The 13,711-nt window shown below is 42.5% G+C and overlaps 1 protein-coding gene across 1 annotated transcript; it reads left to right on the forward strand.

Moving 5' to 3' along the window:
- The first annotated feature begins 10,327 nt into the window (after positions 1–10,327).
- On the forward strand, positions 10,328–13,711 carry LOC146641910 (D-beta-hydroxybutyrate dehydrogenase, mitochondrial-like). The gene is made up of 4 exons (XM_085397185.1): positions 10,328–10,682; positions 11,153–11,305; positions 11,393–11,526; positions 13,322–13,711. The coding sequence occupies exons 1-4, from the start codon at positions 10,328–10,330 to the stop codon at positions 13,709–13,711; spliced, it is 1,032 nt and encodes a 343-aa protein (XP_085253311.1).

Raw genomic sequence — 13,711 nt, forward strand, 5'->3', positions numbered from 1 at the left:
GGTGAAGAACATCGCCTTTGATAGAGTGCATCGCATCGGCCACATGCGGGCTGCAACCGGGAGACCATGTCCTATTGTGGCCAGATTCGGTCACTTCAAACAAAAGGAACAGGTGAAAAGCCGCGAACGACCAGTTCCCCAAAGAGATCCTGGAACAACGCAGGGTCCTCTTCCCAATCCGATGCGGCTTCATCCAGAAGGGCTCCCGCGCTGTCATCGCTGTGGACCGGCTGTACGTGGATGGACAGCTCCACCGCGACCCCGACATCACTCCGTGGCTGTATTAACTTCACACCAGATAAGAATCCGCTACACCCTTTTCATATCTACTCACACTAACTTGCATTAACATCTGTTTAACTTACCGGTATCAAATCGCATCTTAAGTGTGACATCATAGCAGAATTAACACCGTCACTCTCCGTCAACGGTTTGATTGGAATGTTTCCGGTTTTTTTCCTTCTCATTTTTTTCCCCCTCTTGTTTTTATGCTGCTCACCCTTGTCCTTGGTTTCTTTCTTTTTTGTTTTTCTTTCACTGCTTCGATCACCTGCTTCCACATTCATCCACAAACAACATCCTTTATTTCGACATACTGTGCACAATCATGCGCTCAATGGCACATTTACATCAGTCAGACAGCGCACACAGACGAATAGGATACACACACTTAAGCCAAGCGTACTCATATTAGTAAATATGCACACACATAGTCAAACTCAGGGAGCATCTCGCGACACATTTTTTTCTCTCTCTCCTTCTCTTTATTTACGAACAAGTGATGTATTCTCTCCACCTGTCTAAGCGACACACACAGCGCACACCCCTAGTTATACACAGACACTAAGGTTTGTTACATGGAATGTAAATGGAGCTGGCTCCAGAGAAAAGAGGTTAAAAATATGTAACCAACTCAAAAAACTACAGGCAGATGTTGTCCTTTTACAAGAGACCCACAGACCTCTTAGAGGTTTGAATGAACTTGAAACACCTGAGTTTCCTAATGTGTTCTCAGCTTGTTATAATTCTAGACAAAGGCGAGTAGCAATTTTAATACATAAAAATATTAATTTCACAGCACTCCATACAGTTATAGATCCAGAGGGCAGATTCTTAATCATTAAACTATCTATACTTGATAAAAAGCTATGTATTGCAAGTGTATATGGTCCAAATGTTGATGATCCCTCATTCTTTCACGCTTGTTTCAGTGCACTCTCTGAGCACTTAGATGGCACACTTATTCTTGGAGGCGACCTCAACCTTGGACTAAATGAAGAAATGGATAGGCTCAATACAGCAGGAACTCAGCGTAATTGGCAATCCACAAATATAATCAAACAGTATATGAGCGACTTTGGTCTTTGCGATGCATGGCGCTCCCTACACCCCAACAGTAAGTCTTGTCTAGATTATTTTTTGGTCAGCAGCTCACTGCTGAGCGACATTTCAGACACTAAGATTCACCCTATAGCTGTCAGCAATCATGCTCCTGTACCTTTAACACTAATGCACAAGAATAAGACTACGCCAAGTAAAAACTGGAGATTTAATACATCACTTCTTAAAGATGAGGACTTTACCTCGCGACTTTACTTATTAAATATTTTAAAAAAGAGTAGACTTCATATTTAGACTTCAATGACACTGCCGGAACATCAGCTTCTGTTCTATGGGAAGCAGGGAAAGCTGTGATGAGAGGTAAAATCATTTCTTTCTCATCACATAAAAAGAAAGAAGAAAACAAAAATATTCAGGAATTAGAAAAAATCATCAAATCCCTAGAAGAAGCCTATGCATCCCACCAAGATCAGGAAACATTGAACAAAATACGCAAAACAAAACTAGAATTAAATGAGATAATTGATATTTTTTAAAAAAAGAAAGAAAGAAATTCTTAGTACAAAGACTACGCTTACAAAATTATGAACATGGTAATAAATCCGGTCAATTTCTAACAAACCAGCTAAAAATAAATAAAGAAAAAACAACTATATGTGCTGTTCAAGATTCATCTAGGACCACAGTATATGACCCAAAACAAATAAACAACATTTTCAGGGATTTCTATAAAAGGTTGTATTCACCACAAATAAACCCGTCTAAAAAGGAAATTGATCAGTTTTTAGACAACATAACTCTTCCAAAATTATTAGACACTCAAGTAATGGCACTGGATTCGCCACTGACATCAGGTGAACTCCAGGAAGCCCTGATAAGTATGCCCAATAATAAGTCTCCAGGTCCAGACGGCTTTCCTGCAGAAAGAATTCTGGTCAATTCTAGCACCAGTTTTCTACAGAACGTTGTTGGAAATCAAAGAAAAGGGCAGACTTCCATCAAATATGAATTCTGCAAACATTAATCTCCTGCTAAAACCAGGCAAAGACCCTGTATATCCCTCAAGCTATCGTCCAATATCCCTTATAAATGTAGACCTTAAAATAATCTGCAAAGCTCTCTCAAAGAGACTGGAGAAAATAACCCCCCTCTTAATTCATCCTGACCAAACTGGTTTCATAAAAGGTAGGCACTCATCAACAAATACACGTAGATTACTTAATTTGATAGACTACTCATACAGTAAAAACCTAGAAACTACAATATTCTCTTTAGATGCAGAAAAAGCATTTGACAGAGTTAACTGGAAATTTCTATTTGCAACTTTACACAAATTTGGTTTTGGATCCTCTTTCATAAACTGGTTAAAAATATTATATAATTCCCCAACAGCTTGTGTCAGAACAAATTACCAAACATCTTCCAGCTTCTGTCTCCTGAGGGGCACCAGGCAGGGATGCCCACTTTCCCCTTCACTGTTTGCAATTTTTATTGAACCACTAGCAGCAGCAATTAGACAGAATTCAGTAATTAAGGGCATAAAATGCAAGAACGTGGAACATAAAATCAGCCTTTATGCCATAGGTGTCAAACTCTGGCCCGCAGGCCAAATTTGGCCCGCAGCCTAATTACATTTGGCCCGCGAAGCCATACCAAATTACTATTAGAGCTGGCCTACTGGTATTATACAGCTAATATATATATTGTTTAGTATTAAGCTTTGCTTGTTCCATATTCAGTTTTTCAGCTAAACTTGTTTGAGTCCATAAGAAAAGATTCATATATCTGGAGGAAGATTTTTTTTTTTCAATAAATATTAATGTTAGGATAAGAAGAGATGCACAAGAAAACAGCCAGATTGCACCTTCTGCGTTTCCCCACGGAAATTATTCATTTTTTAAAATATTATAATTATTATAATGCACCAGGGTGCAGGGTGTTCCATTTTGAATTTTGGCCCACTGTGTATTTGAGTTTGACACCCCTGCTTTATGCGGATGATGTGTTACTTTTTCTCCAAAACTCACAAACTAATATCTCTGGAGTGATTGAATTGATAAACTCTTTTGCAAGAATATCAGATTACTCAGTTAACTGGCCAAAATCTACAGTCCTTCCAATTAATTGCTCCTTCTATAATTCTACTTCTACACCACTGCAATCAGGAAATATAAAATATTTAGGTATTAATTTTTCTCCCAAGCTTGCAGCTCTTACTAAATTAAACCATATCCCACTTTTAAAGAAAGTAGAAGGTGATCTGGCTAGGTGGAAATGTTTACCCATATCACTCATGGGAAGGGTTGCCGCTATAAAAATGATGGTCTTACCAAAAATAAATTATTTATTCTCAATGATCCCAACTAAACCGCCACAAGATTGGTTCAAATCTCTAGATTCATATATGTCCAAATTCCTTTGGAAAAATAACCCCCCACGAATCAGCTTAAAAACACTACAAAAGACCAAGGATAAAGGAGGACTAGAACTGCCTAACTTTCAGCACTACTTCTTAGCCAACAGGCTTCAATTTATCTCAGGATGGCTAAAACATACCCTCTTAAACGAACCTTGGCTAGCTGTAGAACAAGCACTTTGCAATAATCTAGAGATTTCAGACCTACCATTTATCAGCTCAAATATCCAATGACATGAATGCTTTAAAAGCGTGAACATCAGCTCTTCTCTGACAGCATGGTGGGAGTTTCTAAAATTGACGGAGTCTTCATTAATCCCATGCAAACGTACACCTATCTGGAACAACCCTGACATATTACAAAACAATAATATGATAAACTTTTCAGATTGGAGTGGTAAAGGAATCAAATACACTGAACAAAAATATAATCGCAACACTTTTGTTTTTGCTCCCATTCCCCATGGGATGGACGTAGAGACCTAAAATTCATTCCAGATACACAATATAACCATCCCTCCCAAACAGTGGTCACAAATCAGTCCAAATGTGTGGTAGTGGGCACATCTGCTATATTGAGATAATCCATCCCACCTCACAGGTGTGCCACATCAGGATGCTGATCTGACATCATGAGTAGTGCACAGGTGTACCTCAGACTGCCCACAACAAAAGGCCACCCTGGAATGTGCAGTTTTTTGCGCTATTGGGGGTCTGGGGACCCAGAACCGGTCAGTATCTGGTGTGACCACCATTTGCCTCATGCAGTGCAACACATCGTCGCATGGAGTCTATCAGATTGTCAATTGTGGCCTGTGGAATGTTGGTCCACTCCACTTCAATGGCTGTGCGAGGTTGTTGGATATTCGTGGGAACTGGTACACGCTGTCGTATACGCCGGTCAAGCACATCCCGAACATGCTCAATGGGTGACATGTCCGGTGAGTATGCTGGCCATGCAAGAACTGGGACATTCTCAGCTGCCATCTGCCCTGAACAATGTGAACCACGATTCATCCGTGAAGCGCACACCTCTCCAACGTGCCAGACGCCATCGAATGTGAGCATTTGCCCACACAAGTCTGTTACGGCGACGAGCTGGAGTCAGGTCAAGACCCCGATGAGGACGACGGGCATGCAGTTGAGCGTCCCTGAGACAGTTTCTGACAGTTTGTGCAGAAATTGTTTGGTTGTGCAAACCAATTGTTCCAGCAGCTGTCTGGGTGGCTGGTCTCAGACAATCTTGGAGGTGAACCTGCTGGATGTGGAGGTCCTGGGCTGGTGTGGTTACACGAGGTCTGCGGTTGTGAGGCCGGTTGGATGTGCTGCCATATTCTCTGAAACGCCTGTGGAGACGGCTTATGGTTGAGAAATGAACATTCAATGCACGGGCGACAGATCTGGTTGACATTCCTGCTGTCAGCATGCCAATTGCACGCTCCCTCATTGCTTGTGGCATCTGTGGCATTTTGCTGTGAGACAAAACTGCACATTCCAGGGTGGCCTTTTGTTGTGGGCAGTCTGAGGTACACCTGTGCACTACTCATGATGTCAGATCAGCATCCTGATGTGGCACACCTGTGAGGTGGGATGGATTATCTCAATATAGCAGATGTGCCCACTACCACACATTTGGACTGATTTGTGACCACTGTTTGGGAGGGATGGTTATATTGTGTATCTGGAATGAATTTTAGGTCTCTACGTCCATCCCATGGGGAATGGGAGCAAAAACAAAAGTGTTGCGTTTATATTTTTGTTCAGTGTATTTAGAACATATACTAGAAGGAACAGAATTTATCTCATTTGACAGCCTAGTTACACAATATGGGATGAACATGAAAAGATTTTTAGAATATCAACAAATTAAATCCATAGTAAAAAAGAAAATTAAACCGGGTCAAGTTGAACTACAAACACCACCAAGTGTGGTTCAATTTCTTACTCTTAAAACCCCCCAAATTACTTTCCAAAAAATACAGAATGCTTTCTAAAACAGATGAATCAATATCACTTCCTATTGCAAAATGGGAAGCGGATTTATCAGTTAACTTAGACCAAAACTTCTGGTCTCAGATTTGCTTAAAAACCTTTCATCTAATTAGAAATCCCAGTCTTCAATTAATTCAATACAAAATACTACATAGAGTGCACTATACAGGTCATCGGATGTTCAAGATGGGCTTTACGTCTACCAACAACTGCTCACACTGCCAAACCAATTCACCGGACAATTATATCCACGCTCTTTGGTTCTGTCCACCAGTTCAGAAGTTTGGGCGCGAGATATGTGAAGACTTATCGAAGTGTCTGAAATGTAACATTCCAACTTCCCCTTTAGTGTGTTTGTTGGCAGCTTAGATAATGTCACTTCAGAAAAGAATATCGCCCATATGGTTTTCACTGCCCTATGCATAGCATAAGGAAAAATAAAGATAATCTTAATTCTAACCAATATAAACTATCTATTAGATTACATTAGTCTTGATACAGCCTCTGCCACCACATCAGATCAATTGCTCTGGGCTCCTTTGATCAGCTCCATCACCTAATGGGGGTGGGAGGTCATAATTTGGTCCTGCCTTCGCTGTTGTGATTGGTGTGGGGGTAGGGACAGGCTTGGGGCGTCGGGGGGTTCCCCAGGAGCATCTTCCTTGGAGGGCTGAACCTGGGGTAGCGGTCACGGCCTATTAAGGGTTCTGTTGGCTCTTAAGTGACGGTTTCCTCGTGGCTGCGTGCAGCGGGGCTAAGGGAGGGTCTGTGCTGACGGACGTGGGTTACTGACCTGGTAGCCTGGCTGCCCCTGGGTGGGTCCGGGACGGGCGTGAAGTTCTGGGGGCGCTCTGTCTCTGGGCTGGGGCCCTGGCTGGGCCTCGGGGGGGTTGTGGGCGGGTGGGTGTTTGGGGGCCCAGCCCTGGCGCAGGGTGCCGCCAGTGCATCAAGCCACCTGGGGGGCTCTTCAACTGGTGGGGAAGGTTGTTACATCTTGCAGGAGGTCTCCTCTCTTCAGGAACTCTCTGCAGGAGGGGGAGATACAGGAGAGGTGGAGGAAGATCTCAGCCTGGGCGTCTATTGTCTTGTGTACTCTGGAAGATGAGTGGATGACGGGGTGGGTGGTTGGGTCGGGTGGGCTGTCCCGGGCTCTGCGGGGTCAGGCGGCGCTGCTGTACTGGCCCCCGGTCCGGATGGGCCAGGACCCCCTTTCCCTGGCGGGTTGCGGAGTATGGGGGTGCCTACTGGGGTCAGCGGGGGAACTGGATCCAGGGAGGGGTCACTTGCCCCTCCCTTCCTTCCCTCCCCATCTTCAGCTGCCTCCCTCTTCCCGCTCCACCACAATCACCCACACATGTAGGGCCTTGGGGTAAGGGTGTGTCACCAGGGTGCAGGGGAGGCATCCCCCCCCCCCCCCCCCCTCTGTCCCCTTCTGGCTGCCTCTGCCTCAATTTTATCCCACAACTTAGACATTCACATTACTCACACTCTCATTACACATACATATAGGATCTTGGGGGTGAGCACACTACACGGAATCCAAAAGACCATCAGGGTGTACAACCTCACCCCTGGCGTCGTTGCCCACCTCTCAATTTTAAATACATGTAGACATTGAGGGCTATCAGGAGGGGCTATGCGCTTACCTGCTGCTCTCTGGCAGGTAGCTCCATGCCCTCCTGGGTTTATATGCACCTTAGAACACACATGCATCAACACTACAAATGAGCGGGCGGAGGGAGGTTTGGAGTCTTCACACACCCCCGTTCTCTGCGGCCTGCTGGAGCAGGAGGGCTAGGAGGAGCAGTTGGCCGTCCGACTGGGGTCTGGAATGTGGGGCCTCCCTGCTGCTGCGGAGTCAGGGCGGTCTGCTTCTCCCCACCCCAGGGAAAAGGGTAACACCACCCGGGTCTGGGTGCAGTTTCCCCCTCCAGGGGCAAGGGTACCTAGGCGCTTAGAATACGCTTGGGGAGTGTGATTGTGTGTACAGTGTCTCTCTATGTCTGTCTCCACGTTGGGTGAGTGTGGAGTAAGTGCATATGAGAGCATGAGGGTGGGAATGGATGTTTGTATCTGTGTGTGCCTGCTTGTTTGTGTCCATATGTCAGGTCGGGTATCAGATGTCACCTCTCTGGGGACATCTCAGGCCCTCCAAGGTATGGAGGCCTATCTCCCCCCACCACTTCCCCTTCCAGTGGCAGACGCCCTCAGACATCGGTGCATTGGTGGTTCTTTGTGTCCGGGGATGGGACAGGCACACACCAGCTCACTCCTTGGTGGCTGCTTATTCGGGCCTGGGGCTCGCTCGGGCCACTTCGGGGGTGGGGTGCCCCCAGCCTCAGTCACTCTGGCACAGCTGGCTGCCGGCGGAGCTCACGGGCACGTCACCGCAACCCCCCCCTGGCTTCTGCTCCACGGCTGCTGAGTGACCCCTCATCTGGGACTCTCCTCGGCTCTTTCTGGGATAGTGGCGCGGCTGCCCCTCTGTTGGTCTTCCTTGGTCTCTTGTGCTCTGAGGGCCTCTGGATGTCTGGAGTTTTGATCGCTTCCATACCTGCTTCATGCCCTGGAGGACGGGGCTGTGGCTGTGGCTTACGTGCTGCACAATAATGTTTAATATTTAGTATTTACTGTTATATTCCAATATATCATCATGATGTTGTTTATTCTATTGCTCTCTTTTTCTTCTGCTTGTTTTCTTTTTTCTTTCTCAACAGGTGATCCAGGTGATTGATATATGTATTTTTTGTCTGCTTATTTTGTTGGTTTTTGTTTTTTGCCCTTTATCCCCGTCCCTCTTCTCCGCTGTTTTTCCTTTCCCTCTTTCTTTCTCCCCTGTCTTTTCCTCAGTCTGTCCCGTATCTAGCAAGTGAAAATAAAAAATAAAATAAACAATAAAAGGTGAATCAAATAGACCATTACGGCAAGGCTGGGATGGTCCATTTAGTAAAGTAAATCCGTTGTGCATCTTTCTTCGCCTTTAGACAATAATTCTGATGGCAAAAGAACCGAACGGCACAGGCAAGAAAAAAAAAAGAAAAAGAGGGGGACAGACTGACTACTGATGCCTTAAAGCTCTATAGCTCTATAAGTCTGCCTATAGCCAGTTGTTTCGATTATTTGTTGGCTGTGTCAACAACATTATTTGTTTCCTTTTTAATGTCTGCTCCTGATGAAACGACTACTGACTTGTTGAACTGAGGCAACAAACACTTTGGCTGTTTGCAGTGCCCCTGTATAATACCCTTTTGTATAATCTTTACTTCCTGTACTTTTGTATAATCTTTAGTTCTTGGTAAAGCCACAAAAGCTATCCCCACATAATTGTGTGAAGGTTCCAGTACACATATGATGTCTTACAAAGATATGTCTTGGCTCCTACCTCAAAGCACACTGTGCGCTGTCGATCTTACGTGCTTCACAATAATGTTTAATATTTAGTATTTACTGTTATATTCCAATATATCATCATGATGTTGTTTATTCTATTGCTCTCTTTTTCTTCTGCTTGTTTTCTTTTTTCTTTCTCAACAGGTGATCCAGGTGATTGATATATGTATTTTTTGTCTGCTTATTTTGTTGGTTTTTGTTTTTTGCCCTTTATCCCCGTCCCTCTTCTCCGCTGTTTTTCTTTCCCTCTTTCTTTCTCCCCTGTCTTTTCCTCAGTCTGTCCCGTATTTAGCAAGTGAAAATAAAAAATAAAATAAACAATAAAAGGTGAATCAAATAGACCATTACGGCAAGGCTGGGATGGTCTATTTGGTAAAGTAAATCCGTTGTGCATCTTTCTTCGCCTTTAGACAACAATTCTGATGGCAAAAGAACCGAACGGCACAGGCAAGAAAAAAAAAAGAAAAAGAGGGGGACAGACTGACTACTGATGCCTTAAAGCTCTATAGCTCTATAAGTCTGCCTATAGCCAGTTGTTTCGATTATTTGTTGGCTGTGTCAACAACATTATTTGTTTCCTTTTTAATATCTGCTCCTGATGAAACAACTACTGACTTGTTGAACTGAGGCAACAAACACTTTGGCTGTTTGCAGTGCCCCTGTATAATACCCTTTTGTATAATCTTTACTTCCTGTACTTTTGTATAATCTTTAGTTCTTGGTAAAGCCACAAAAGCTATCCCCACATAATTGTGTGAAGGTTCCAGTACACATATGATGTCTTACAAAGATATGTCTCAAATGAAAGCAGCCGGAGGCATTTTGTAAAAAAAAAACAAAAAACTCTGATCTGACTTTGTCGTCCTGGCAGAGTTCACCCGATGACTTGTTATTTAAAGACTGCACTCCCTTTCACCAGAACATGAGATGACACTTCTGGTAAGAGTTAATCTTTATTTTGTGGCCTTTTTTAATGTTTCAAGAAGAAACGTTTTCTCTATTAGAAGAAAAGATTTCGTCTATTTTCACTTGTTTTGAATCTTGTTTCTGTTTTCTTTCTTTCTGGTGAAGCTATTTATATATTCTACACATGCCAAGGAAGGTGGCCAGTCTATCCTCTGAACCTCATCAACCGTGCATCTATACAGATAATCATCTAGCACAGTAATTCATTGAAACTTCAGCAGCATGATCACCATTTTCTTCCTCATCGAAATGGTCAGCATCATCCCCATCACTGCCATCCTCCTCTTCATCTATTCCAAGCTTATTTCCATCTACCGCTCCAACCATGTGTTGGACAGCTGTGGCCATGCTGTGCTGATAACAGGCTGTGACAGTGGCTTCGGGCACCACCTGGCTCGCTGTTTGGACCAAAAGGGGTTTGTGGTCTTTGCTGGGTGTTTGTCTCCAGGAGGAGCTGGAGCCCAGAGCCTGGTCAGACAGAGTTCCAGTAATCTAAAAATCCTCAAGTTGGATGTCACAAGGGATGAAGACTTGCAGCAGGCAAAGAAAATGGTGCAGGAGAACCTGCCAGAGAAAGGTAGGAGTTTAGCTCAATGGAAAAAATGTATCAAAGATTAGCCATGGCAAAAAGGAGAAAATTGTATTTTATTGTTTGCTTATTTCCATAGATAAAGAAAAGACAAACTTTTGACTTTTCTTTATCTCTTTATCTTTATCTCTTGACTTGTTTTGTTAAATATGTAAGGATAAAATCTCAATGATAGTTACAGATTAAAAGGCAAAGGTGAATAATGAAAAGTCTTGAATCCACAGTAAATCCAGTCTTTTAATTTTTTTAGCTTGTGAGGTCAACTTTCCAAAGGCCAGTTCAGTTTCTGTTTTTGCAAGAAATAAAACTTTTACAAATTTGACAAATAGTGTGGGAAAAAAATAACTTTCTAGTCTATTTGGTCTATCCATGACATGTTGCATGTTTTTTATTTCACATTTAAAACTACATTTCTCTAAAGAAAAAAGTAGGGTCAGTGGGATTTTATTGTTTGTCAGGTCTGTGGGCAGTTGTGAACAATGCTGGGATCTCAGACTGGGCCGAGATCGAATGGAACACTATTGAAGATTTCCAAAACATGGTGGATGTTAACCTGTTTGGATCCATTAGGACATCTATCGCTTTCCTACCGCTGGTTCGTGCCAGCAAAGGTGAGTTCCATGTGTAGCTACATTACTGTCCTCACATTTATACTGTAGTGGCGTTATGGATAATAAAGGCTTGTGTAATGTTTTCAGGTCGGATGGTTTTTGTGTCAAGTATCTTTTCCTTCTTCTACTGCTTGAACATGGGAGCATACAGTGTGTCAAAGAGAGGACTGGAGGCATTTGCTGACTGCTTAAGAGTGGAAATGGCTAGTTTTGGCGTGAAGGTACCGAAGGGGTGAAAAGATACACAAAAACATCCCATGACACTGTAAAGCATGAAGTAGAAAATTTAGTAATTCTGTGGTACATAAAATGTTATGCCTGTGAGGGGAATGGGAACGAAGTCTTTCTATGAATACGGTTCATTGAGTAAGTGAAGTTGAATTTTTTTTTATTTTAATTACACTGTACAGAGTTGTTTTTGCCAGTGCTGTGGGACACCACATTCTAATGAAAAACCATGGTATGTTTTCATTGGATTTTCCAAGACATTCCAATGCTTATTTATTTTGCTTTTAGGAACAGGATTCAGAAAAACATCTGGTTCTCACACTTGTATAACACACAGAACAATTTGGCTGCTTTGATTCTGTTCATAATTCTATTAATTTACACCAGTGGTTCAAATGCAGCCCCAAACCATGACAGAGCCCCCACCGTGTTTTACAGATGGCTGTAGACACTCACTTTTGTATCCAAAAAAAATGATTCTGTTCATCTAGACGTAACATTTTCAGTGTGAGAAACATTTTTTCACTTATCCAAGTGACTTCTTCAGTCCCAGCTGACTGCAGGTTTCAGAATCAATTATTTGGGATTTGCTTACCTGGATGATTGAGCATGCATCAAGAAAGTCACTGTTGTACCACTCTCCTGACCTTTTGTAAAAATGATGGCCATTTGAACCAAAAATGTCAAATATGGATTCATCACTCCATCAGAACAGTTGTCAAAGCTTTTTAGTCCAGTTCTTGTGTAATTTTCACACCTCAGCCTTTCAGCCTTTTCTCCCTCTTTCCATTCAATAAGAATGGCTTCTTGACAGCCAGCCTTCCACTGAGAACGTTTCTGATTAGGTGGGTTTTTTTTTTTGTTTTTTTTTTTCCCTATTTCTTAAGATGCTTTTCATCTGCTGTAGGATTTTTAAAGGCCTCCCACTTCTCCTTTTGTCCTTAAATGTGTTTTTGCAATGGGCAGCTATTAACATAGTGCCTCTAAATGCAATTTAAACCTGGTTCTTTACTAAGTTACCTGTTACGTATAGACCACAGATGACTAAAATAGCAACCAATGCCCCCCCCAAAAAAACTTTGAAAGACCTTTAGAAAGTCCAGCAAGCTATTGATCAAGACCACTTTGAAAAAAATACAGAAAATTTTGGCTTCTTGGAAACAAAATATAAACAAATGAGGGGTGGCTCAAGACTGTTTGTCTGTTAATGTGTATTTCATTAACAGACATGAAGCTCTAAGTGACCATGTGTTTACCAGTTACGTTGTGACCATTTGAACGAGTCCAGGGCAGAAACCTTGAACATTGTGCAAGCTTTACCATTTTTCAAAACCACATTGTTTCTCTTGAAACCTAAATCTTTACTTAAAAATGTAAAAATATTAGCTCTGTGTCCTTAATTTTGAGATTATTGTGATCAAACATGACATCATAGTATATATCATAGAAAATTAATTAGAGTATATCTAAAGTTTGCCTAATCCATTTCTTCTTTTTGGTCTAACCCAACAAAAATAGAAGTGAGAAAACAAGTTATGGGTTTACAGGAATCCATGAGTTGGAGTAATTGATACTGATGTGAACACCCATCAAGATTTAATAATACCTGATAGAAGACTCTTTCCTCCTAGTTAAGTCTTTATGCTAAGCTAGCTCAAGTTTCATCAGGAACGCAAATAACCTTTCATAAATGTCATGGATTTGTTGTTTAAGTTAAAACACACACAGAAACACAGATACACACAAAAACGCTGTAAATGGACTAACTGAACATAAACTCCCTTTCAGGTCAGCATCATTCAGCCAGGTAATTTTGGCCAAGCCACTAACATCCTGAAGAGGAAAACTGCTTTGGACATCTGGAACAAACTGGATGATGAGAAAAAACGAATCTTTGGCAGAGAGTACATTGATCTGGCCAATGACTACTTCACGTCAACATGTAGGGTGGGATTCAAGGACGCCGATCCGGTCATCGCAGCAATGCTGCACGCGGTCACATCTGCTCGGCCGAAACACAGATACCTGCTGGTCTCCACCATGGAGATGTTTTTCTTCAGCATCTTCCCATTTCTGCCAACCCTCCTGGCTGATGCTGTGTTTTCTCTCAGCTCAATGTACACATGCAGAAAAGAAATGCTTTATGCTAAGCGAGACCCACAAAATAGCTATCTGTAA

This window comes from Rhamphochromis longiceps, linkage group LG23 (assembly GCF_057381845.1).
Source record: "Rhamphochromis longiceps isolate RC_006_pf linkage group LG23, R_longiceps_female_GT1.1, whole genome shotgun sequence".
NCBI lineage: Eukaryota > Metazoa > Chordata > Actinopteri > Cichliformes > Cichlidae > Rhamphochromis > Rhamphochromis longiceps.

What these genes read in the sequence shown, in the direction of transcription:
- LOC146641910 (XM_085397185.1), top strand. Translation starts at nt 10,328, where the DNA reads ATGATCACCATTTTCTTCCTCATCGAAATGGTCAGCATCATCCCCATC. An exon ending in GGAGAACCTGCCAGAGAAAG is followed by an intron (nt 10,683 to 11,152) that starts GTAGGAGTTTAG and finishes ATTGTTTGTCAG; the next exon opens with GTCTGTGGGCAGTTGTGAAC. An exon ending in GCTGGTTCGTGCCAGCAAAG is followed by an intron (nt 11,306 to 11,392) that starts GTGAGTTCCATG and finishes TAATGTTTTCAG; the next exon opens with GTCGGATGGTTTTTGTGTCA.